This window comes from Serpula lacrymans (genome assembly GCF_000218685.1).
Source record: "Serpula lacrymans var. lacrymans S7.9 unplaced genomic scaffold SERLAscaffold_5, whole genome shotgun sequence".
In the NCBI taxonomy this organism is placed as follows: domain Eukaryota; kingdom Fungi; phylum Basidiomycota; class Agaricomycetes; order Boletales; family Serpulaceae; genus Serpula; species Serpula lacrymans.
In genome coordinates this window covers 451,513-476,394 of record NW_006763294.1, presented here as the reverse complement: position 1 = coordinate 476,394, position 24,882 = coordinate 451,513, and the positions used below count along the sequence as shown (strand labels likewise).

General features: G+C 44.7%; 6 protein-coding genes across 6 annotated transcripts; 2 read left to right on the top strand and 4 right to left on the bottom strand.

Moving 5' to 3' along the window:
* Positions 1 to 158: 158 nt before the first annotated feature.
* Positions 159 to 1,573, bottom strand: SERLADRAFT_436042 (uncharacterized protein; the record flags this gene model as incomplete). Its single annotated transcript, XM_007316319.1, has 4 exons — positions 159 to 563; positions 621 to 1,048; positions 1,098 to 1,176; positions 1,229 to 1,573. 4 exons carry the CDS (start codon positions 1,571 to 1,573, stop codon positions 159 to 161), a joined length of 1,257 nt encoding a protein of 418 aa, XP_007316381.1.
* A 97-nt stretch (positions 1,574 to 1,670) lies between these two features.
* On the top strand, positions 1,671 to 2,900 carry SERLADRAFT_463007 (uncharacterized protein; the record flags this gene model as incomplete). The annotated part of the gene is made up of 2 exons (XM_007316318.1): positions 1,671 to 1,931; positions 1,986 to 2,900. 2 exons carry the CDS (start codon positions 1,817 to 1,819, stop codon positions 2,471 to 2,473), a joined length of 603 nt encoding a protein of 200 aa, XP_007316380.1.
* A 3,546-nt stretch (positions 2,901 to 6,446) lies between these two features.
* SERLADRAFT_347949 (uncharacterized protein) lies at positions 6,447 to 6,815 on the top strand (the record flags this gene model as incomplete). Its single annotated transcript, XM_007316317.1, has 1 exon — positions 6,447 to 6,815. A coding segment is annotated over one exon (369 nt), but the record flags the coding sequence as incomplete, so codon positions are not given.
* Positions 6,816 to 11,895: 5,080 nt separating this feature from the next.
* Positions 11,896 to 12,411, bottom strand: SERLADRAFT_436037 (uncharacterized protein; the record flags this gene model as incomplete). The annotated part of the gene is made up of 2 exons (XM_007316316.1): positions 11,896 to 12,195; positions 12,343 to 12,411. 2 exons carry the CDS (start codon positions 12,409 to 12,411, stop codon positions 11,896 to 11,898), a joined length of 369 nt encoding a protein of 122 aa, XP_007316378.1.
* Positions 12,412 to 16,709: 4,298 nt separating this feature from the next.
* SERLADRAFT_436035 (uncharacterized protein) lies at positions 16,710 to 17,771 on the bottom strand (the record flags this gene model as incomplete). The annotated part of the gene is made up of 1 exon (XM_007316315.1): positions 16,710 to 17,771. The coding sequence occupies one exon, from the start codon at positions 17,769 to 17,771 to the stop codon at positions 16,710 to 16,712; it is 1,062 nt and encodes a 353-aa protein (XP_007316377.1).
* Positions 17,772 to 24,690: 6,919 nt separating this feature from the next.
* On the bottom strand, positions 24,691 to 24,855 carry SERLADRAFT_367802 (uncharacterized protein; the record flags this gene model as incomplete). Its single annotated transcript, XM_007316314.1, has 1 exon — positions 24,691 to 24,855. One exon carries the CDS (start codon positions 24,853 to 24,855, stop codon positions 24,691 to 24,693), a length of 165 nt encoding a protein of 54 aa, XP_007316376.1.
* Positions 24,856 to 24,882: the final 27 nt, after the last annotated feature.

Sequence of the window (24,882 nt, the reverse complement as noted above, 5' to 3'; positions counted from 1 at the left end):
ACCACAGCCAGTCCTACGAGAAAGAAAAAAAGAAATAAAGAGATGCTTGAGTGAATAAATGGATCGCCAAAAAGATCGCCAAGAGATCGCCGAAAAAAAATTAAAACCGTCAGTAAATCAGGACACCCTCCACCACGACTGGCTCGGGAGTCGGAGGCTCACACCTCCCTCACACTCCCCTCCTTCTCACCCACGCTCGGACTCCCCACCGAGCCCGAGCTGCCACCCTGCGAATAGTGTCTGGCGACAAACAGACCCTCCCCCCCTCCCTTCTTCTCCTTCTCGTCGTTGTCGTCGTCGCTGGCATCATGGTGCGCATACTCGGGCTTGAGATCGCCACCGCCGGGGCCCTTGTAGCGCCTAAACTCGCTGCGCCTCGGCAGGCCGGGCCCCTCGAGGTCGATGTCGACGTCGAGGCCTGTGCCGGTGGTGGTGGTGGCCCCTGCGCCGATGGCGACGCCGGAGGTGAAGATGAGCTTGGAGGAGGTGGCTTGGGCTACCGTGTCGCGTCCCCATGCGCGGTGGGTGACGACGCGGAGGACGATGAGCTGGGGGGAGAGGCACTGGGGAGGGGGGGGTCAGCGTTTGTATCGCAGAGGCAGAGTGGGGGAGACACGCACGGTGATCTTAGCCCAGACCTGGCCAAAGGCGATGGCAGTCTCGGAGCCACGAGCGTAGGGGACTAGGAACATGATGCCCATGATGGTGTAAGGCGCCGCGCTCTCGATCATGATAGCCACCACGCTCGTGTACAGGCTGGTATTGACGCCACTCGAGTTGAGGTTATCGGCCCTGACGGCGTGCATGGCCTCGCCCCTGGCGCTGAGGCCTGTTGCGCCGGTGGAGTGGGAGATGGAGGAGGGGGAGGGGGAGAGGGCGTGGCGGAGGATGCGGGAGAGGTAGAGGAGGCGGAAGCAGATGAGGGCTGTGACGATGATGTTGAGGGAGATGGTGAGTGCGTAGTAGGGGACGCCAAAGTTGACAGATTTTCCTGCGAAGAAGTCGCCGCCTGGGACGCCTGCGGAGACGAGTTCGATGATGGCTAGGGCTGGAGGGGGGTAAGTGGGGTGAATAAACGAAGAGACGAGGGGACTGACCAAAGGCACCAAAGTAGACGAGGACGGGGAAGATGACGACGAGGTAGCTGGATTCCCAGAGGATGAAGAGTCTGTATATCTGATAAGGGGGTATTAATGAGAGGATCGAGGGAGAAAGGAAGACGAGTTACGAGGAGGGCATCGCCGAGGAAGATGAGGGCGACGACGGAGGTGGAGGAGAGGGTCTCGTACCACACGGAGACCTCCTCTGCGATGAAGGCAGGGACACCGCCCACCCTGTCCTGCCCGTTGATCCACATCATCTCGCCCCAGACGGCATTTGTGGCGATGTCGATGGAGACGAGGACGAGGAGTGCGGTGGAGTAGAGGAGGAAGAAGTGGTCTGAGCGGGTGCGGAAAGGCTTTTTGAAGAGGGTGTGTACGATGGTGAAGTACATGACGAGTTCTACGCCATAGAGGATGCCGCTCATGTAGTTTCCGATGTAGTAGGCATGCTCGAACACGGCTGTGGACATGGCTGATCAGACGAATGCACAGGCGAGGGCAGACTCGACTCGACATGGGCTGACTCTTTCAAGGCCACACGTGTGCGGAGAGAGCCGTGGAGTGAATGATCTCTCCCACAGCGCTCACTTCGACGCCTCCATTTCCGTTCTCGTGCCTGTCATCGCGTTAATGAACTACCTCCGCTTCATTCAGGGCAGACGCTGTTCCTGACCCGACCATACTCAATTCTCTTCTCACTGACCTCCTCCTCCATGACATCACTTCCCTCCCGCCCCATCCTCGTCCTCTCCCTCGCCCTCTTCCTCGCCAGCCTCCTTCTCAAAATAGGGGGCACCCTCTACCTCTCCCGCCTCTCCAGGTCCTACAGTGAGCCTTCAACTTGACGCGTACATGACCACCACTCACCACAGCTAACCGCAGCCTACCTCGGTTCCGACTACCCACAGACATGGCCCATCCATACTCGCAAGCCCGTCCTCATGTCCTCTGACAACTCCCTTCGCTTCCGCCTCGACTCTCCAGACGGCGCCAACGAATGGGCCGCCATCGTACCCCCAAACAACGCCCTCATCCACCTCGGCCCCCACCGCCAGCCCTTCTCCCTCTCCCTCTTCCACCAGCTGCGCTGCCTCGACGTCATCCGCGCCGACATGACCCGCGATCGCAATCGCAACGATACCACTCGCCAGGAAGGCGATCTCGCGAGGCATTGTCTCAACTATATCAAGCAGATGGTGCTCTGCCGCGGCGATCTCCAGCTCGAGCCCTTCCAATACGCCTCTCACAAATCTCCCATTGACCTGTATGGCGTGTATCACTGCAACGACTGGGGCGCTGTCTATGACCAGGTCCACGAGAACCAGCGCGAGTATGCTGCATGGAAGGAGGACCAGACTGAGAGCGCGTAGGTCTCGCACAGTTGGAGGATGAGGTGGTGGTTTATTGAAATGTAATTTATCGCTACTGTATTTATCATAGTCCTGCATACAACGTTCCTAGCTATCAGGTCGACCCTGATCACCTAACCACATCCCACTGGCACCAAGTAGTGTCCATTACCAAATCTCGCGCTTGGCACCCCTGACAGCCAGCAACCTCGAAACTGCATAGTCCCCTCCCCAACTCAAACGTTGGTTGAGGAGTTGCCGAACATAGGTCACTTTTCAGCAATTTGAACTCGCGAGCCACTCAGTAATAGTAGTCCAGTACTATACTAGGCTCGTCCCCAATCGGCTCAACTAGCTTGTCATACTTGCCGATATGGGTGCTCAAAGACCATTTCGGCTAGTACAGCTAACTTATTACGAAGCGCCCGTTCGGCAGTAGTCTCCCTTGCTGACCTCATTCAATATATTGATGATAGTCAATCAATATCTTGTAAATAAGGTCTGCTTCAAAATAACGGTGCCCCCCTTCAGTGTCAATACAGCAAAAGCACAAACACTATTCAAGCTCCGTTGATTGTCAGCAAGCTCAGCACTCAGCAAAAGCTCTATGCTAATCACTATGCCTGCCTCATGTTGGGTCAGATGAGTCTTTGTAGTTTCTTATCAGTCCAAATCCATCAGAGCAAGACTGTACTGTAAATATATTATCAATATAATCATAATATACTTCCACCTCCAAAACATGTCTCAGACTCCTGCAAGAACAACCCGCAAACCCCCTCAAATGAACGAGCAAAAGTTGGATACTATCCTAGATGCTATGGGGGAAGTAGAATGGAGCCTTTCGCAGTTCTTATATCAGCTAATGCAGGATGAAAGCGAGTTGGATACTCACAGGAAGGGGCTGTCATGACGTAAAAGGAAAGTCCGGGCATTTCTTGATGGCACATCTTCCCCCACAGTTGGAGCTCTTCTCAAGCTGATATATGATCGTGCTGAGGAAACACCTTTCTGTTCAGATGATATTCATGTTGGTCAACCACTGTTCATGAATGATGTCAGCCTGCAAGACGTCAAACATGCCGGACGAGGCCTTACCATTTGGGCTGTACAACACACAGCCTGCCTCACTAGGCTTGAATCCAGTGCTATGATATCCCGAGATGCAGGTCTTCACATGCAAGCCCGAGCCCCATCTGAGAACACTCAGAGAAAGCATGGCCCCTCGGTAACACAAGAAGCAATCATGGATTTCAGCTATCACAAACTACAGGACACTGCAGAACAACACGCACCTATCATGTGGCTTCTAGTGTCAGAATACAGCCGAGAGACACCACCTAAACGCATGCTGTCAGGAACTGTTCGAGTTTCCAGGAAATATCGTCCAACACACTTGGTGAGTGGATATAAACCTGAACGTGGAGCAATATTGAGTTATCACAGGGAACTATTGATGCGCTCGTAACACTTACTTTCATCCGGTCGTATCAAGCAAATACCCTTGCGCTGGCTTGAAGTCTCTATCTCTTTGCTACAAAAGCACACAGGTCTATTTTCCGTGTTGAAAGTCGTCTACAACACAGCCTATGAGGTTCTTAGGACAATGGCCCATGCTATGCATGGGATGCTGAGAGAAGCGACTCATTGTCGATGATGAGAACTGTTGTTAGAAAAACCACACACAAAACAAACTAACACACAATCCTCCCAGATTCCACAGAACTTGTTTATGGGCTTTGCCTCCTAGAACAGTGGAGTGGTCTGGTTGTTCGTGGGGTGGTACGTATAAAGATCCTTCAAAGTAAAACCCAGAGGTGTATGAGTGTGGGTTTTGAGGAGGAGGGATAGTTGAATTTATAGAAGATAGGGGCTTAGTGACGAGTATAGATGAGCACTACCTTGCTAATCATAGCACAAGGTAGGTTTGATATTGACAATGCGACAAGGTGACAAATCCTGCATAAGTAGTACAGGATAAGATTGTCAAAATAAGGAAAAGAAAGAGATAGAACAATGAGTGCTGTGAGTAATGTCACAGGTTTGTACAGCCATAAAATAAAGTCCAATAGCAAAAAGAGAGCAGGAAAAATCATGATGTTGTGGGAAGATGCAGTAAAAGAGGGAAAGGCAAAACACTATCAGTATCAACACAGTTCCTTTATTGTCAGTCAGGCATTCTAAAAAATATGTGTCCATAAAAATGATTCAAAAATCAAAAATAATTGCACTGTAAATGAATGTTCTGCTGAAAAAAAAGAAACTGGAGCCACCGGTTCACCACCTGGTCCAAATCCGACGGTTCCATGGCCTTACCAATGGACTGGTTGTATTGGACCACCTGGTCAAACGAGGGAGGGAGTGGAGTAGTTCTAATTTGGAACAAGTGAGTCCCAGGCAGCGTGTGGTAGGCATAGCTGTAGCAAAGACGATAGATGAAAGATAAATGTACCCAAGTGAATGGGACAGCAATGTACATAGGCAACGCAAGGGGATGAACCTTCTCCAGCTCAAAAACTACCCACCCACGCTCTAACCAGGCAAGACGAGCGACTGATGTTTTGATAGTATATGATGGCAGATCGACGTCATGAAGATGGAACTGTTGCCCAACTTGGACTGGCCATTGGGGCTTTGCTGATATCAGCAGTGGCACATGGTGGTCCACAAATTGGCAACGGAAGCGGATAGAGAGTGATGACATCAGAAATGGTGGGGGTGCAAATAAGATGAGGAGGAGGAGGGTGGAGGTGACAAAAAAGTGGATTAGAATGGGGATCCAGAAATGACCGTCAGGTGAGAATAAAAAGGAGAGGAAGGGGCCCATGGTGGGGCTGAGTAAAGAAAAAAGTAAGGGAGAACGACAAAAGCGAGGGCGCAATGTGTAGCCAGTGGCAACGCAAACATTTGCTGAATTGCCGAAACGCGGAAAGTACCAAATGGAAAAGCAAAGGTGAGCGCAACTGAATTGCCTAATAGAGGTGGTGCCGATCAGCCACAAGTTCAAAAAAGGCAATATTAATTACTATTCCACGTGGCACTGTGCCTGTGTGGTGCAAAGGCGAATCTTTCTGAATATTCACTTCATAATTGACACCTGTCCATGCTACCAATCAACTTTGGTGCATGACAGCGGTCCAAGGTGGACAGATGCGCAGATTCAAGGGAAACTGCTACAATTGCGGCCATGAGGGACACATGTCCCAAGATTGCAGAAACAGGGTGCAGACCACCTAACAAAAAAATAACCGAGGGCGCCAGGTGCGCCAGCTAGAAACTGAAAAGTCGGACAATTGGCTCAATACTCTGGCTGGTTGTCCGTACAACAAAATTTGAGCCTTCTTCTATGACCAACAGGTCGCTGAAATGTAGGCTCAGGGAAAAGAGTTCAGAGCTTAGGTCACTTGGGTGCCTTTGCTCCTCTTAACTATGAAGTAAAAACCACAACAAGGCGGCCCCTGCTCCGAGGTGTTGCACAAGCAATAAAGGAAAAGGGGTGGCTCCCCAAATTGTAAATAAATTTCTAAGTTTACTATCTGAAGTATGTACTTGTATGAAAAATGGTGACTGTAATATTTATAACACTATTGCTGCACCAGCGTCTCCCCAGGAGTGTGGCCCCAGCAAGACAAACACTAGGGTGCCCGATTCTGGTAAAAATGTCATGTGTTGATGCACACATATTTATTCCAAAGAGAGATCTATTTAGATATTGGTGTGGAAGACCCCGGGGCATAGTACCCCCAACCAGTGCACTGCTTGATTCAGGTGCTAACAGCATCTTCATAGATCAGGTCTGGGCTGAGCAAGTCAGACTCCCCCTTGTAAATTAGATGTATCTATTCCCATCTATCATGTTGACGGTACACTTAATGTGGGTGGCTGCATTACACACAAATGTTTTTTTGTTGTCGAGTATCAAGGACACAGGGAACGAGTCACTGCCGAAGCTACCCAACTAGTCCAGATTCATTTAATCGTAGGCTGGACCTAGCTATTTAAACACAATCCTGAGATCAACTGGCAGACAGGGATTGTCACACTGTTATGTTGCCCTCAGGAGTGTGATGGCTTGGGTAAGCCGGGTCACGTCCGTCAAACTGAGCTTGACAAAAGAATAAATGTTGGTCACGTTTATGCCAAACTCAGATCTTTGGATAATATTGATGATGACAATGATGGGGTAAAACCCGAGGAAGAGATTAAGAGGCTGGTACCTCCAGAGTACCATGACTTCTGGAAAGTCTTTTCAAAACACAAATCAGAACGCTTCCCAGAGGCTAAACCTTGGGACCATGCTATAGATTTGAAGGACACGTTCAAACCTAGAAAGGGACACATTTGTCAAATCCAAGAAATGTAATTTTAAAGTAAAGGAAGTAGACTTCCTCGGTATGATAATTGGCCAGAACAGAATCAGGATGGATCCTGAAGAAGTTCAAGCTATATTGGATTGGCCTGAACCTACTTGCGTCAAAGGAGTTAGGGCCTTTCTTGGCTTAGGCAACTTCTACCAAAAGTTTGTTGAAAACTTTGTAAAGATAACGAGACCGTTGAACAATCTCACTAAAGAGGATATTGTTTGGCACTGGGGTGCCAAAGAACAAGAAGCTTTTGATAAGCTTAAACAAACATTTACAACAGAGCCTATATGAGCATTTCCACAATTAGACAAAGAGTTCCGGCTAGAAACAAACTCTTCTGATTTTGCTACTGTGGCTGTTTTGTCAATTAAATGCCCTGACGATCTTTGGAGGCCTTGTGCCTATTTATCACATAGTTTGTTGCCTACAGAGCGCAACTATCAAATTTATGACAAGGAGATGCTAGCCATCATTAGAGCACTAGAGCACTGGCAGCATTACGTAGAAGGTGCTAGGCACCAGTTTGAAGTCTGGAGTATTTTATGACAACCTGAGACTTGAACTGAAGACAGGCCCACTATGCGGTATACCTGTCAAGGTTTAATTATGAATTCATTGATAAGCCTAGCACTTCTATGGGAAAAGCAGATGCTTTATCCAGAAGAGAGGATCATGCCAACGGCATCAAAGATGACAAAACAAAGGTGTCACCCTGATAGATCAATCCAGTGTTGCCAATGTTCAAATTGAGCAGGACTCCAATCTTCTAGAAGTCTTCAAGAAGGACATCTAATCAGAAGAGAAGGTGTGCCTTAATGGCAATGAACATTATTTATGGGAAGACGGGCTCTTCCATTACAAAGACAAAATCAATGTGCCTGAATCTGCAAGGATCAAGGCAATAGATAGACATCATGACATTCTACTGGCTGGGCACCCTGGATGGCAACGAACGATGGAGTTGATCTCCAGATACTACATGTGGCCTGGCATGGTCAGAGATGTACAGGAATACATAAAATCCTGTCTGAGGTGTGCCATGGCAAAGGACTCACATCAACCACCAGCTGGTAAACTTATGCCAAATCCAATACCAACTGGGCCCTGGCAAGATATATCAGTTGATTTCACAACGGATCTACCCAAGTCAAATGGGTATGATTCAGTAATGGTGGTAGTAGATCGTTTCTCAAAGGAAGTGGTATTTATTCCCACAAATAAAACTATTACAGCCGCAGGTACAGCAGACTTATTTAAAGATTTTGTATGGTCTATCCACGGGTTATCAGAAACAGTTATCTCCAGTAGGGGGCCTCAAATTGCTAGCAAATTTACAAAAAAACTATGCTGGATGCTGGGCATCAAACCTAAACTATAAACAGTGTTCCATCCGCAAACAGATGGACAAATGGAGAGGCTCAATCAGGAATTGAAGCAATACCTCCGTATATTTATCAACAACAGACAGACAGATTGGGCCAAGTGGCTAAAGATAGCCCAGTTCTCATATAATATCAAACAGTCATCGGCTACAGGGAAAGCACCATTTTAGGTTACAAGGTTGTACCTCCCCAGAATGGGTGTAGAACCTGGCCAAAGGAAGAACAAGGCTGCTGGGAGCATGGTCAAGGACATAAATGTTCTTCTTCAATAATACGTGCCCTTAACTCCGGGTCTTTGGGTACGTAGATGTTGTTTTTGAATGACCCTAGCGTCAATTCATCTTCTTCCTTGTTCCCTATCCAGATGATTCCGTTGTGTTTCTTCCAAACCTTTGGATCATCTTTTAACTTCTTCACAATATAATCATCCAACTTATGCTGCGAAGCTAGCAGCTCATCTAGATAGTGTTCTTCTAACACGTCATCCATGGTGTAGATATTTGCTTCTGCAAGCTGAGGTAGAAGGACCTGTCCTTCATTATCTCTCTCGCCTCTCGGATGGTCTATTCTTTGACTAAGTAGGTCCGCTTTCGTGTTTGCTGAGCCTTTTACATGTTCTAATCTGAAATCGTATCTGGCCAGCGTGTCCATCACCTAGCCTGTCATCTGTTTACTTTCTGGGGGTCTCAGAAGTAGGTGAGGTTCTGATGGTCTGTGAAGATGGTGAAGTGGTTTTTAGCTCCCATAAGGAGGTGTTGCCATTCTTCTAACACATGCATTACTGCTAACATTTCTTTATCCCAGATGGCGTAATTTCTCTCTGCAGGGTTCATTGATTTTGACAGGAATGCAACTGGTCTCCACTTTCCCTCTTGCTGTTGGGATAGTACTGCTCCTGTGGCATAGTTGAAAGTGTTACATTCTACCTTGAATGGATCTTTGTCATTAGGGATTGCAAGTGTCGGCGAGGTTGTGATTGTTTTCTTGAGAATGTCAAATGCTTGTTGCTGGTCATCAGCCCATTTCCAATCTACTTCGTGGGTGAGGATTGTCAGGGGTTTTGCAATCTTTCCATAGTCTCGGATAAATCCTCTGTAAAAGTTTGAGAATCCTAAGAACAATTGTAACTCCTTTTTGGTGCGTGGTACCGGCCATTCTGCAACTGCTTGTACTTTTAGAGGGTCCATACAAATCGTGTCATGAGAGATGATCATTCCTAGATGTTCGACCTCTTTCTTCTCAAACTCGCATTTCTCTGGTTTGAGATATAGCTGATTGTCTGCAAGGATTTGAAGAACTTTGGATATGATCTCCTATGTTCTTCCAAAGAATCGGTGAATATCACGATATCGTCAAGGTATACAATGTCAGATCCTTCGTTGATCAGGTCTTGGAGAAGTTGATCCATCATTGTTTGAAATGTGGCTGGGGAGTTTGTGAGTCCAAAGAACATAACTAGGGGTTCAAACAATCCTCTGTTAGCTCTGAAGGCAGCTTTATGCTTGTCTCCTTCTTTGATTCAAACATTATTGTATCCCCAACGGACATCTAACTTGGTGAAGAATCTAGTGCCTTTGAGTCGATTTATTAATTCAGAAATGAGAGGTAGTGTATGTCGGTTTTTGATCGTGAGGGCATTGAGTTTCCAATAATCTTGTACAGGTCTAAGGGATTCATCCTTTTTCTTGATCAAGAAGAACGGGGAGGCGTAAGGGGATTTTGATACTCTAATCCTTCCTGTCTCCAGGTTTTCTTTTTAGAACTCATCAAGATGGACTTGTTCATCGCAATTGAGTGGATACATTTTACAGTCTAGACCTTTGGCTTCCAGTAGAAGTTCAATTGCATGATCCCAAACTCATCGTGGGGGTAGTTTGTTGAATGATGCTTTTGTGAATACTGGTTCAAAGTGGTGTCATGCACCAAAGTTGATTGGTAGCATGGACAGGTGTCAATAACGAAGCAAATATTCAAAAAGACTCGCCTTTGCGCCACACAGGCACAGTGCCACGTGGAATAGTAATTAATATTGCCTTTTTTGAACTTGTGGCTGATCAGCACCACCTCTATTAGGCAATCCAGTCACGCTCACCTTTGCTTTTCCATTCGGTACTTTCTGCATTTCGGCATTTCGGCAAATTTTCGCGTCGCCACTGGCTACACATTGCATTGCGCCCTCACTTTTGTCGTTTCCCTTACTCCCCTTCCTTTGCCTAGCCCCACCATGGGCCCCTTCCTCTCCTTTTTATTCTCACCTGACGGTCGTTTCTGGATCCCCATTCTAATCCACTTTTTTGTCACCTCCACCCTCCTCCTCCTCATCTTATTTGCACCCCCGCCATTTCTGATGTCACCACTTCCTATCCGCTTCCGTTGCCGATCCGTCGACTACCACGTGCCACTGCTGATATCAGCAAAGCCCCGGCGGCTGGTTCAAATAGGGCAACAGGTCCATCTTCATGACGTCGATCTGCCATCATATACTATCAAAACATCGGTCGCTCGTCTTGCCTGGTTGGAGCGTGGGTGGGTAGTTTTTGAGCTGGAGAAGGTTCATCCCCTTGCGTCGCCCATGTTCATTGCTGTCCCATTCACTTGGGTACACTTATCTTTTGTCCATCGTCTTCGCTACAGCTACACCTACCACACGCTGCCTGGGACTCACTTGTTCCAAATTGGAACTACTCCTCTCCCTCCCTTGTTTGATCAGGTGGTCCAACACAACCAGTCCATTGGTAAGGCCATGGAACTGTCGGATTTGGACTAGGTGGTGGACCGGTGGCTCCAGTTTCTTTTTTTTCAGCAGAACATTCATTTACAGTGCAATTATTTGTGATTTTTGAATCATTTTTATGGACACATATTTTTTAGAATGCCTGACTGACAATAAAGGAACTGTGTTGATACTGATAGTGTTTTGCCTTGCCTTTTTTTTTACTGCATCTTCCCATGACATCATGATTTTCCTGCTCTCTTTTTGCTATTGGACTTTACTTTATGGCTATACAAACCTGTGACATTACTCACAGCATTCATTGTTCTATCCCTTTCTTTTCCTTTTTTGACAATCTTATCCTGTACTACTTACGCAGGATTTGTCAGCGTACATTCCTTCCTTCATGTTCATTCTCGTTCTTTTTGCATAGCTATACTGTGCATAGCCTACTTTTCTTTTACTATATAAACCCCTGTATTTTACCTTGTAAAAAAAACAAGAACTCGAATCCAGACTTCTTCTCTAATCTCAAGTTCACTACTCTCTGCTACTTGTGATCCAGTGTGGTCACAACACTTCCCACTGCTACCACTGTTAATTGCTGTCATCGTCACTTCCCACTTTTGAAGTCATTATTATCCCTTTCAATTAGAGTCCTTCTGAGCACTACAGTTTGTGTGTCAGGAGCCTGCTATCACTGGGAACCTCATTATCTTGTCATTCTCAAACCTACCTTGTGCTACGATTAGCAAGGTAGTGCTCATCTATACTCGTCACTAAGCCCCTATCTTCTATAAATTCAACTATCCCTCCTCCTCAAAACCCACACCCATACACCTCTGGGTTTTACTTTGAAGGATCTTTATATGTACCACCCCACGAACAACCAGACCACTCCACTGTTCTAGGAGGCAAAGCCCATAAACAAGTTCCGTGGAATCTGGGAGGATTGTGTGTTAGTTTGTTTTTGTGTGTGGTTTTCTAACAGCAGTTCTCATCATCGACATCGCTGATTTTGGATAGGAGATAGATGAGCTTCGTTCTTTCGTCGGGAAAGTAGGATGTATAGGCAGTCAAGTACAGCTGAAGTGCTTGGCGCCATGCTATGAATTGTTCCTTTTCTCCTTTGAATTTGAATGGCTCTGCTGCAAGAGTTACCTTGCCATGTAACTGCGTGGGATTAGACATGGACGAGGGTTTTGGAGGAATAGAAGGTGGAGGTGGGCGTGTAGGTGGTAGCGGTTGTGTTTGTCTAGGGGGAGTTTCTGGTTCTATAGACGGCTTGGGGTTTCGGTACTCAGAAAACACTTTGGAAGATAAAAATGGGGTTTATTTAATCAGAATTATAATCAAACTCGTCGCTCCAATCTGTAGAAGTGAGACAAAAGATATTCTCTTCTTCGTCTAGATCTCTTTCTACTTGCAAACTGGTGGTGGAGTTGCTGTCCAAGTTTGAGACTGATGCGTCTGGAGAGGGAGATCTTTCGATGAGAACATTTCCTTCAATCAAAGATGAAACAGAAGGAATATAAGAAAAGTTTCCTCTTGTCAGATGATACTCTGGTCTGTATTGCGAGTAGAATCTGTTATTGTCTTGAATAAGTACTCCCCAGAATTCGGTGTTGATTTCTGTGACGATAAAACAATCTGTGGGGTGGCGGATGACTAGGTTGAATACTTCCTTTTCATAGTTCTGGTATTCCCTGAACAGTCTACAGACGTTCCTGATCTGTCTTTGTTCACATTCCCAGTTTCTTCCTTCAAGGATTCCGTGTCTGATTCTAAACACTAGTCTGCAAAATTGCAAAATGCAGGCGACTATTCTTTGTATCGCGTCACAACAGAAAGGGGTAACAACTAGTACGTGGACTCCTGTTTTGAGATAGTTCTGTTTGGGTGTGATAGGAAGGTCAAAAAAGAAGGGTATTTCCCTGTAGAACTTGATAAGGTTGGTCTCATAGATTCTAATCCTGGTAAAGAGTCTTTTGAGAGGAACGGGATCAAAAGATGCTGGGTTCAAGCAAGATGGTGGGCTGTGAACAGATTGTAGAGTGAGCTTTCTATTTTGCGAGGCAACAATAAACCACAACAAAAATAATACCTGTCTTCTTCTGCACTTGCAGGGAGTAAGAGGTACAGTAAGTCTTTGTGATCAACAGATGCTAGTGAATATAGCAGGTAGAGGATATTGTAAGGACCATTTATTATTTTCTTATCTTCTCTATGTCTTGGTTCACGAACACTTTTCCCATTACACCTCTGGCTTTAGGGCTGGAGGTATCATTTGCTATTTTACTTCTCATAGCCCTTACAGGCTTTCTTAACCATCACCACCACTTTATATCACAGATCAGAGACTGGGTATCACTCCCAGCTAGCCAGCACAATGGGTAGGGGCTGGTAGTAGGCATCTCGCCAACCAGCTCCAAGCCCCATCAGTGCCTGGATATACTAATAGACACTTTAGTCAGGATTGTACCTCATCATGAGGATATGGTTCCTGAATATGTGTGACAATACTTATTATTAGTACAATTTCTCATTTGCTGATTAATTGTCAAAGTTGTATGATAGTTATCCTTTTTCTTATTGGTTGATTTTCCCCTCAGACCACTTTCCTTTTATTCCTCTTTCGGTCTAAGGGATAGATGGTTAGCTATATAAAGCCTTACCTATTCATGTATAGTTCCTTAGCTTTCTATTACTTGAATTATCCGCTTTACTCCTCACCAGAAACCTCTGAGTTTACTCCCAAGTCCTCTACCTGCTATATTTACTAGCATCTGTCGACCTCAAGCTCACTATACCTTTTACTCCCTGCAGGTGCGGTTGGAGATGGGTATTGTTTTTTTTATAGTTTATTGTTGCCTCACAGATATAAGAGTAGACTCAGAGGTTTCTGATGAGGAGTAAAGCGGATAATTCAAGTTGATTTGGCAATTTTAGCTTGCAGAAAGAAGGATTTGGATATTGCAGATTATTACAGGCAGAGCGTGTACATAAAGGAGAAAGCTAACAAAAGGGACAAGATGCTACAAAAGGTAGAAGATGTACAGGAATTTTAGGAGAGCAACAAAAGAGAGAATGATTAGCAGGAATGATACTCCTTGAGGAGCATCAGCAATATTTTGCAAGGAAGGCACCCAAGACGTTGTGAACCAGAGTTGGTAATCCTGGGAATAGAGGAGGGGGGAGGGGGTGCAAGGATGGATATGCTGTTACGATCAAGGCTTCAACATGATTGTGGGTATTTGCCACAATTGATCCCTATCTCCTATCATTTCCAGGGATTATAGATAGAAGATCCTTCCCTACAACTGAGGATTGTTGTCAGGGTCAAAGATGTAGTTGCTCAGATGAGAGGGCTGAGCACTCCCTTCATGATGGTAGCAATATAGAGTAGATACAACTTGTCCTATCCTATTATCATACAGGGGTTTATATACTAAATAGGTAGTGAATCTAGGCTCCTCTCCATAGAAGTTCCTGGCTTATGAATTAATTTATAATTAAACCTAGACAAGTACACCACATAGTGGGCCTGTCTTCGGTTCAAGTCTCGGGTCGTCATAAAATACTCCAGACTTCAAACTGGTCTCTAGCACCTTCTAAGTAATGCTACCAGTGCTCTAGTGCTCTAATGATGGCTAGCATCTCCTTATCATAAATTTGATAGTTGCGCTCTGTAGGCAACAAACTATGTGATAAATAAGCACAAGGCCTCCAAAGATCGTCAGGGCATTTGATTGACAAAACAGCCACAGTAGCAAAATCAGAAGAGTCGGTTTCTAGCCGGAACTCTTTGTCTAATTCTGGAAATGCTCATATGGGCGCTGTTGTAAATGCCTGTTTAAGCTTATCAAAAGCTTCTTGTTCCTTGGCGCCCCAATGCCAAACCATGTTCTTTTCAGTGAGATTGTTCAACGGTCTCGTGATTTTTGCAAAGTTTTCAATAAACCTTCGGTAGAAATTACCTAAGCCAAGGAAGGCCCTAACTCCTTTGATGCGAGTAGGTTCTGGCTAATCCAATATAGCTTGGACTTTCTCAGGATCCATCCCGATTCCGTTCTGGGCTATGATCATACCAAGGAAGTCTACTTCCTTCACTTTAAAATTACATTTTTCAGGTTTGACAAATAGGTCCCGTTCCTGCAAGCGTCAAAGGACTTCTTGCACAATCCTGTCATGCTTAGCCTCATTGTCCAACTTTGTAATTTTTTACAAATTGTCAATGTAAATGATGACACAGTTTTCCATATCCGCAAAGATCTCATTCATCATGCTCTGGAAGTTTGCCGGTGAATTGGTCAACCCAAAGAACATAACGAGGGGCTTGAAGGATCCTCGGCGGCACGTAAACGCGGCCTTCCAAGCATTTTTTTCTTTGATACGTACATTATTGTACCCCCATCTAAGATCCATCTTTGTTAAGACCTTGGCGCCAGCCAGTTTGTCTACTAGCTGACTGATCAAAGGCAGCGGATATGCATTTTTAATCGTGTACTCATTCAAGTAACAATAGTCCATAATCATACGCTTCTTACCATCCTTTTTAGGAATGAAGAACACCAGGGACGTCACAGGGCTTTTGGAAGGTCTGATGTAACCCTTAGTAAGCTGTTCATCTATTCAACTAGAAACCTCATCTCTGTCTGGAGCAGAGAGAAGAATCATGTGTCCCTTTCTAGGTTTGAACGTGTCCTTCAAATCTATAGCATGGTCCCAAGGCTTAGCCTCTGGGAAGCACTCTGATTTATGTTTTGAAAAGGCTTTCCAGAAGTCATGGTACTCGGGAGGTACCAGCCTCTTAATCTCTTCCTCGGGTTTTACCTCGTCATCGTCATCGTCAATCTTATCTAAAAATCTAAGCTTGGCATAAACGTGACCAGCGTTTATCCTTTCATCAAGCTCAGTTTGACGGACATGACTCGGCTTACCCAAGCCATCACACTCCTGAGGACAATGTGACAATGTGACAACCCCTGTCTGCCAGTCAATCTCAGGATTGTGTTTAAATAGCCAGGTCCAGCCTAAGATTAAATTAATCTTCCCTAGTTGGGTAGCTTCAGCAGTGACTCATTCTCTGTGTCCTTGGTACTCGACAACAAAGGAACATTTGTGCATGATACAGCCACCCACATTAAGCGTACCATCAACGTTATAGACGGGAATAGATACATCTAATTTTACAAGGGGGAGTCCAATTTGCTCCACCCAGACCTGATCTATGAAGATTCTGTTAGCGCCTGAATCAAGCAGTGCGTTGGTTGGGTGTACTATGCCCCGGGCAAGGTTTTCCACACCAACGTCTAAACGGATCTCCTTTTGGAATAAATATGTGCGCATCAACACACACCTTGGGATTTCTGTGGGAAGTGGCTCCAAAGAAGAAGAATTATCAAAAGAAACATGTTTTTCTACTTTAGGATTTTCTATATTTTTATTTTTATTTTTACCAGAATCAAGCACCCTAGTGTTTGTCTCGCCAGGGCCACACTCCAAAGGAGATGCTGGTACAGTGGTGGTATTATAAGTATTTTCAGTGTTAACTCCTTCATCATCTTGTCCCACTGAATCAGCGCTCAAAGCAGCTATATCATCAGGAGGGTCCAAGACAAATCCACAGTCACAGCATCGCATAAAAGTACATACTTCAGATAATAAATTCAAAAATCTATTTACAAATTGGGGAGCCACCCCCTTCCTTCCGTTATTGCTCGTGCAACACCCCGGAGCAGGGGCCACCTTGTTGTGGTTTACTTTATTGTTACGGGGAGCAAAGGCACCCAAGTGACCTACGCTCCGAATTCTTTTCCCTGAGCCTTCATCTCAGCGACCTGCTGGTTGTAAAAGAAGGCCTGGATCTCGTCGTAAGAACGACCAGCCAGAGTATTGAGCTGATTGTCCGGCTTCTCGGGGCGCGCCTGGCGCCCTTGGTTATTTTTTTGTTGGGCAGCCTGCACCCTATTTCTGCAATCTCGGGACATATATCCTTCTTGGCTGCAATTGTAGCAGTTCCCTTTGAATCTGCGCATCTGTCCGCCTTGGACCGCACCGATATCCATAGGGGCTCCCTGCCCTGGTTGCAGCCTGAACGGCTTGAACCCGTGAGAATGATTTTTGTTTTGGTTTGATGACCCAGGGCTCCTCTGGGAAAAGTTATTTTTGGTGGTGGTCCTGCCACCTTGGTGCATAGTGTAGAGCTCCATGGCCCTACCAACTTGTCGTACTTCCTCAGCCGCTAGGGCCAAGTTCTCGTTTTGTGTATCCTGCAGGTAGATCTGTTCTGCAATGCGGGGGTTCACATTGCATTCCAGCAGTTCTACTGCATATTCATTACCAAGCCCTCCTTGGATGGAAAGGGCTAGGAACCGGGTAACATAATTGTCCATCCTCATATTTCCTTGTTTGAAGGAACAGATTTGCTGACATGCCCAGTCACGCTCAGCCTGTGGTTTGAAGTATTTTTTGATCTCCACTTTGAGATCATCCCAGGCAGGCCACACACCCGCGGTGTAGCACTCCTGTAATCTAACTTGGGCGTATTGACCCGCCACAGGTCCCTTTAGTTGAGATAGCACCGCAGTTGCTACCTCAAAGTCATCAGCAAACGCATCCCAGTTTGCCTTGACCCAAATTTGGAGCTTGATCCACCATTTGGCGAATTGTGCCCTGTCTCCTTCGAAGGTGCCGGGGTCAGCAACGACTTCAACTTTCTTATTAAACTTTTTCTCGGCCGCGGGGGCTGCCGCAGGGGGGTTTTCCTGAAGCTTGGCGAGTTGCATTGTCAACGCCAAAATCTGTGCACGCATGTTGTGCAACAGAGTGTTGACATCGGGTTGGTTTTGCGATGACATGTTGATTTGTTCTCTGGGTAAAGTAAAAAAAAATGTAACTGAGGGTCCCTGCTTGCTATCTGCGGATCTACCTCTTTCCAGCTGAGTATCGGATCTCAATCTCCGACTACCCACACTATAGTATTTGAAAATGTATATAAAAGGTATTCATAATAAACCCTGGTGTGAATGGTTGTCAGGGGGTGGTCCGGTTGTTAAGCTGTCAACCCTTCTCCAACTGGTGGAGGCAAGTGCCCGGCCTGGTCAGAGGTATTCGAAGAAGAAGTTTTGTATATAATTTCTAATCAACAGTGGTTCCACACCAGCTGCTGGGCTAAGTACTCCCCTTAACAATGGGGGCCGTGTATCAAGTAATTGTCTCTTCTCCCAGAGCACTACAGGGCCGTCGCTAGGAGCGCACCCTTTACGGGATATTCCCAAACAATAACCCCTTAACCTGTAAGGACCATTTTATTATTTTTTTATCTTCTCTATGTCTTGGTTCTCGAACGCTTTTCCAATTACACCTCTGGCTCTAGGGCTAGAGGTATCATTTGCCATCTTACTTCTCATAGCCCTCACAGGCTTTCTTAACCACTGTTACCACTTTATATCACAGATCAGAGACTGGGTATCACTCCCAGCCAGCCAGCACAATGGGTAGGGACTGGTAGTAGGCATCTTGCCAACCAGCTCCAAGCCCCATCAGTGCCTGGAGATATTAATAGACACTTTAGTCAGGATCATACCTCATCATGAGGATGCGGTTCCTGAACATGTGTGACAATACTTATTATTAGTACATTCTCAAACCTACTGATTAATCCCTGAAATAGTATGATAGTTATTCTTTTTCTTATTGGATAATTTCATCCTCAGACCACTTTTCTTCTATTCTACTTCCGGTCTGAGAGATAGACAATTAGCTATAAAAACCCTACATATTCATGTATTGTTCTTTAGCTTTCTATTACTTGAATTATCTGCTTTACTCCTCACCAGAAACCCTTGAGTTTACTCCCAAGTCCTCTACTTGCTATATTTTCTAGCATCTGTCAACCTCAAGCTCATTGTACCTCTTACTTGCTGCAAGTGCAGTCGGAGACGGGTATTGTTTTTGTTATAGTTTAATGTTGCCTCACAAACAAGAGGACTCGCTGAGGAGTTTCCTTGATCTATTAGGGTATTTATACTAATACAGACTATTTGTACATGTGTACTATACAGTTGATGAAGGCAGTGGCTGATGATGTCATAGGGCACAGCCTGTTTGACCAGCTCCACTGCGTGAGAGACTTGTAGCTAAGAATAAAGAAAAGGCAGTGTAGCGTGAGAAAGAGGAGTTTGAACAAAATGGAAAGTGCCGCATAGCACAGTGTGTAAAAACTATGAAAGAAAATTAAAGTGGAGAATGAAATTTAAAGGTCCAAAAATTGTATATCATAACATGTGTATCTGTTGAGCGTGATCCTGAAGTTATTGGGATGCAAGGGCTTGATGTTGTTCGAGTCCTGCGTTTTTCTCATTTACATTTAATGGAGTACACTATCCATGTGCTCTTATTCATTGGTTCTTGCACATAAATGATCACCCAGATGACTTGACCGGTATGTGGATGGTTTGGCCAGGCACCAACAAGAACAACTCACTGTTACACACGAAGTGCTTAACAAAGTCTGAGGGTTCATCGAGGTTTGTAAAGAGACTTATCCGAAGACAAGTTCGAGAACATAGTTCTGAGTGGAGGTTTTCCAATGGAAGTTGGTCTTCTTCTGAGTAGAAGTCTGATCTTAGGAGTCTAGCTTTGTAAGCGTAAACTGCGTAGAATCGTATTAGAGAATACTACTGCTATTACATGGTATTTATAATGGAGAGGAATCGGTGATAGGAGTTAGGTCCTATCTAGGGCAGGTCCGTCCGTTGAGGACTAAGTACTATAATAGGTACTGCAAATGCGAGAGGAACGGAAGTGTACGTGAAGGAAATGAGTCATCGGTCCGATGGTATAACCGATGAGTAAAAAGAAATGAGCAGTCCTTAAATGTCCAATAGAGATTGTAACACTCACCAGCAATTGAAGTGATACATGTTGACTGTGCGTTGCGAGGAGCTCATTACATTCCAGTATATGGTGGATATTTCTTGCCAAAAGATGTATTATTCCCAAATTCTCTTGATGCTTTTGATTCCTATTATGTTAATAGATACATTCATCACCACTCTTTCAAGCTTAGTACTTGAGACTTCATAGCTTCATTTTACAGTTCAACTTTCTTCAAGTTCTTGGTTTTATCTTTATATCATGATAGCTGCTTGCTATCTTTGTAGAAATTATATTATGTAAGCAAACTTCGGGGCTTCGCCTGAAGATTTACTCTGTGATTACAACCGGCCTTTTGTGGCTATCATTGTCTTTCACATGATATTTACATATGTTTGTTATATAAGAAGCATGTATTTACATTATTACGGCATTCGTTTGCCAAAGGAATCCTTCTCCCGTGCCTGTTCCCGCACCCTGAGGGACCAAATATCCAGCAATCTTGTCTTAATTGTACTTTAACATTTTCACCAATGCTTGTGAAGCTTGTCCACTCTTCAAAGGACTTTGACTTTCTGCTGCCGCTTGAGCTAGACTTGGGGCTGAAAATCCTGACTTTACCTCAGCTTATTCTCCTTATGCTTCTTAATTCACCTTGGTGAGATCATTAAGGCAGCTAATTCAATCCAAGAAACTCTGAGGTTTACTGATGCATGTTTCCAGTGATCATTTCAGCCAAATTAAGGTTAAATATAAGATTGAATTTGGTTAAGTGCTATCGTAGTTACTGTACTTAGTTTACTTCACTTGTAAAAAGATTCTAAGGCAAACCCAGAGTGTATAATATCTTGTATATAGCCTTAACATTCCAAAACAACCTTGCGCTAACTCAAGTTGTGATATCTGCCAGTCTTTCGCTGCTTTCCTCTACAGGTGGTGACAACAACTCTCCTCTAGCCACACACCAATCATTCCCCGAAGATAGAATAGACAGAGGTAATGCATCAGAATGCATATGTGCATCACTTTCACGAAGATTAAATAAGATGCGAGATGCCAATATGCTTTGCAGGACAACCTGCAAACTGCCAGGAAAATGAGATAACCAATAATTATGTTCTGAACATGAAATGAACTCACCCAGCAAGAGATTCGGAATATTGGATCTAAGCCAGGCAAGTTAAAAGCCTTGCTAACATTTGTCTCTGATGGGACTCACAGCAACAGAGAGATTGACAATCAAATTAACTAGGGTGAGCACTGTAGATTATCAACCTTGAATGTTGAGACAACATGATAAGGGACAATGAACGCACAGATGACAGAGCTGATATACAATAAGCCGTCCTGATATAGTGTATTAATCACATCAGCCCTAGCAAAACGATAGGTTTTATATCTCTGAAAAACAGTCAAACATAACAAGACTAATGTGAAGTGTAAGCCCGAAACTAGTTTAATACAATGCAAAACCCACCTATCTCAAAAACTATCAAAAACACATAATCAAGCGCAATTGACCTACCATTGATAAATGAGCATGATCCTGAGTTTGCTTAGCAATACTCGGAATCAGTTATTGAAGCTGATAAAAGACCAATTATAACCTACAGTAAGCCATGTTCACTTCAGATGATATTACAGATCCGACTGCAATCATAAGCTAGGAAACCTACTGTTCAGCAATCTCAATGTGAATTATGTTTCAAAAATGCATACAATACCAAACAATACCACCACTATCAGGAATTTCTTACTCCCTTTCCAAAATGCATAAGTTCGCATAACAAGAAGCCCTGTGTTATAAGAGTTAGACCGAGTGTGAAAGAATAGAAAATGATAACCTTCTGTGGATAAAATGATGATTATATAGATGGCTTGATTGTCGATGTCAATATATCGTACAGCTTCAAGGTCAAAGTATACATACCAGTCAAAAAATCTTGAAATGTTTGGCACTACACAGTGGTATTCTTAATATCCCATGTACGAAATATAAACATAAAATGATACTAACTCCACCCGACCCAGTTTGTAGAGCACCTTTATATTCAATAGAAAAATAAGAGCAGAATTAGAGACCAGAAACGTCACTCACTATACGTGATCAAGACCACACATACAAATGTCAAATAACGTGATATCGCAAACATAATGCGAGTCAAATCCCACTTCTTGCCCCAAACCCAGAAGACCTGTGGCTTTCCGACTCTGAATGAGTAACAGGAAAGGAAAATCGCAAAATTACCTCGGTTTGAAGTGTGATACAATAATCAAATACCTAAGTATGCGCTAAGTCAGTTATAAGCATACACATACGATGTACTCTTTTACCCAAAGCGCCAGTGCCGAGACTGTTAGAGAAAATGATATGATAACAAAGTTCCTTGCAGATGAGCAGAATACTCACCAGTGAAATACTGCAAAATATGGCATGTAAGTCAAATATATAACTGACGAGAAGGTAGTGCAAACCTGAGACGTCTGTAAACCAGAACGAAAGGAGGCAGATAATAACGACATCTTAACTCTGTGGGGTTCCTCCATGTTTGCAGCTGTCCTTAAATGTAGCGCAGAATGATGAAGGTATGATGGGCTGGGTCATTGTGGGTGCGAAACTAGTCGATGATAAATGTTGCTTGCAGCAAAGGATTATATATATAACTTGTAGACCGAGCGCCGATCACGGTGAGGAGTATCCATACTATTACCATCGTAAAATCGGTGTTCCCCGATGATATAACAGAGCAGCAGGCTCAAGCATGGACGAATATGTAGGGCTAGACTGCCAGTCGTGCAGCGCTCATAGAGACTAGCAATACACACCGTATAATGTTTCCCTACTTTAAGTGTATGACGTCAAATTTTGCTTATGTTTGAGGAAACTTGGTACTTACTTATTGCACGACTGACAATGCCACTGTGACACTATCAGCAAACACCCAGGACCTCATAACGCATTCGCAGTACTATGTTCAATAAAAACTGCCACGCCCAAAATACCCATTTTAGTTATCTAACATCCACTATGTCTTTATGTCTGGGCAACGATCCGTACAGATGCCAACGCCTGGATATAGAGGGCTATCCTGTATATTATATGCTGATCATTAGGCTCTTTCTGCCAGGCCCTTTGTGGATCGTCATTCCATCGCGACCTTCCCAGCTGATACGTCCATCCTCATTGCTTTTCTTACTTATAAGACAATGGATATTAAACATCTTCAAGATTCCTTAACCTGAGCTGTAGTAGCTGGCGCACAAAGGTTCCGAGTCTTCGTGGGATTACAGTAGGTATATATCTCTTCTTGCCCATCCATATACCACTGGGTGATGCCTTGGATGATGCTTCCACGCTCGGACCCCTGTCTGGAGACTGTGCAACATCTGAGCTGATGAATGAGCGTAATAATAGCATAGATGGTAGTAAAAGCTACAAATGATTATGAGAAACCAGTTCCACAAAGTCCTCGGAGATTTCTTGTTGACTCGGACAGACCTGTGCGATTATTCATGTCAATGTAGAATAACGAATGATAGCAACTCACGTAGATATCCCCACTAGTGAAAACACTAGTGAAAATACTGCAGTCTCGCATCATACCCGCGCCCGCCCATACCAGTGACAGGCCCGATGGGCGTATCACGAGAAGCTCGCACCAGACGAACTGGTCCTACAAGAGTCCAGCTGATTGCCGCATTGGCATCACCTTTTTATGACATTATGATGCGAACTCGGATGGCACTGCAAAAAGAATTCTTCGCAGAGTCTTTCATAGGCCTACCCACCCATGGACAAGTTCAGATACCCACGTTAGTTCTAACTGAAGCCATTCCTGAAGTATATAGCAAGTTAATGGCTAAATGAATCAGATCAATACGGAATAGCAAGCGATATCAATTCACGCAGTCCACTGGAACAAATGCCATCCCGGACCGTTGTCCACGTCGGAGGGATGGGGGCCCGGATTAGCACCGAGCACAAGGTCTCTGTACCATACGTGACCCATTACGATACTGAGACTCCGTTCAGGATGCACGATGCACCAATAAGTATCCGTGAGGGGATGTATCGAGCATACTTGACCTAATCATAGAGGCGACCCAGAGTTTGGACAACAGTGTCCGCGTAGTCCGCGTGGGTATTCATAGACTTGTTCACGTTCGAAGTCCAGATAATCCGAATTCCAGCCCTATTATAGTAGCACATAGCAACCTGATGGCTTTAGGAGATTGTAATAGAAAACTTGAAGCTTCTGCACATCCATATCTAGAATCGATAAGGCAGATAGGCTGTGATTAGGCTTATTGGAGTAAAAAGGACAGCTTACTAGTGATCTGTATAGTGAGCCACAGAACCAAACGGGCTTCCTAATAAGGCGACTCGAGTGCTTTCCCTCCATCATGCATCATGGTCTTCAATCAAACTTGTTGTTGAATGATGCGGCATGTTCATGAATTCTTTGATGGAAGTGAAAGCTACAGCATGCGGGCCATAATCGAAGACAAGTGAGATTAGGAAGCTGTCCAAGTTATACTGGAGTAAAATATTGCGTTTTTCCGTCGAAATTTTGCCAGCGATGACGATTCATACCTGTGAACTGCATCGTATCAATGAAGGCGGGCGGAGAGAACTAGATGCATGGAGAGAATGGTAACTCACCCGTACTACGACAAAAAAAGTCTAGTAAGGAGGCTGTTCAAGTAGTGCTGAACTGATGAACTCTCACCAGTTTAGCACAACTTGGACTATGAGCACTTGGGCCGAGTCAAACTACTAAGGATATAGTGTTTATCCATGAGTGGTGTGCACCTGTGCTGGTCAATCCGTGATGAGATCGTTGGGTGTGGAGAATAAAATATGCGAACTGTAACACTACTACACCCGTGCCATCGCAGTTACGCAGGCGAAAAAGTGAAAGGCAGTGCTTGTTGCAGCTTGATGTTTTTGGAGAAGAAGGCTTGAGGGAGTTTGTAGGGCGATGCAATGCCTGATTCGGGATAACATTGACATTTAATGACTTCGCATGCACAGCTCATATATGTCATTATAGCAAACGGCATGATAACTCCGATCCTTTATCCATATAT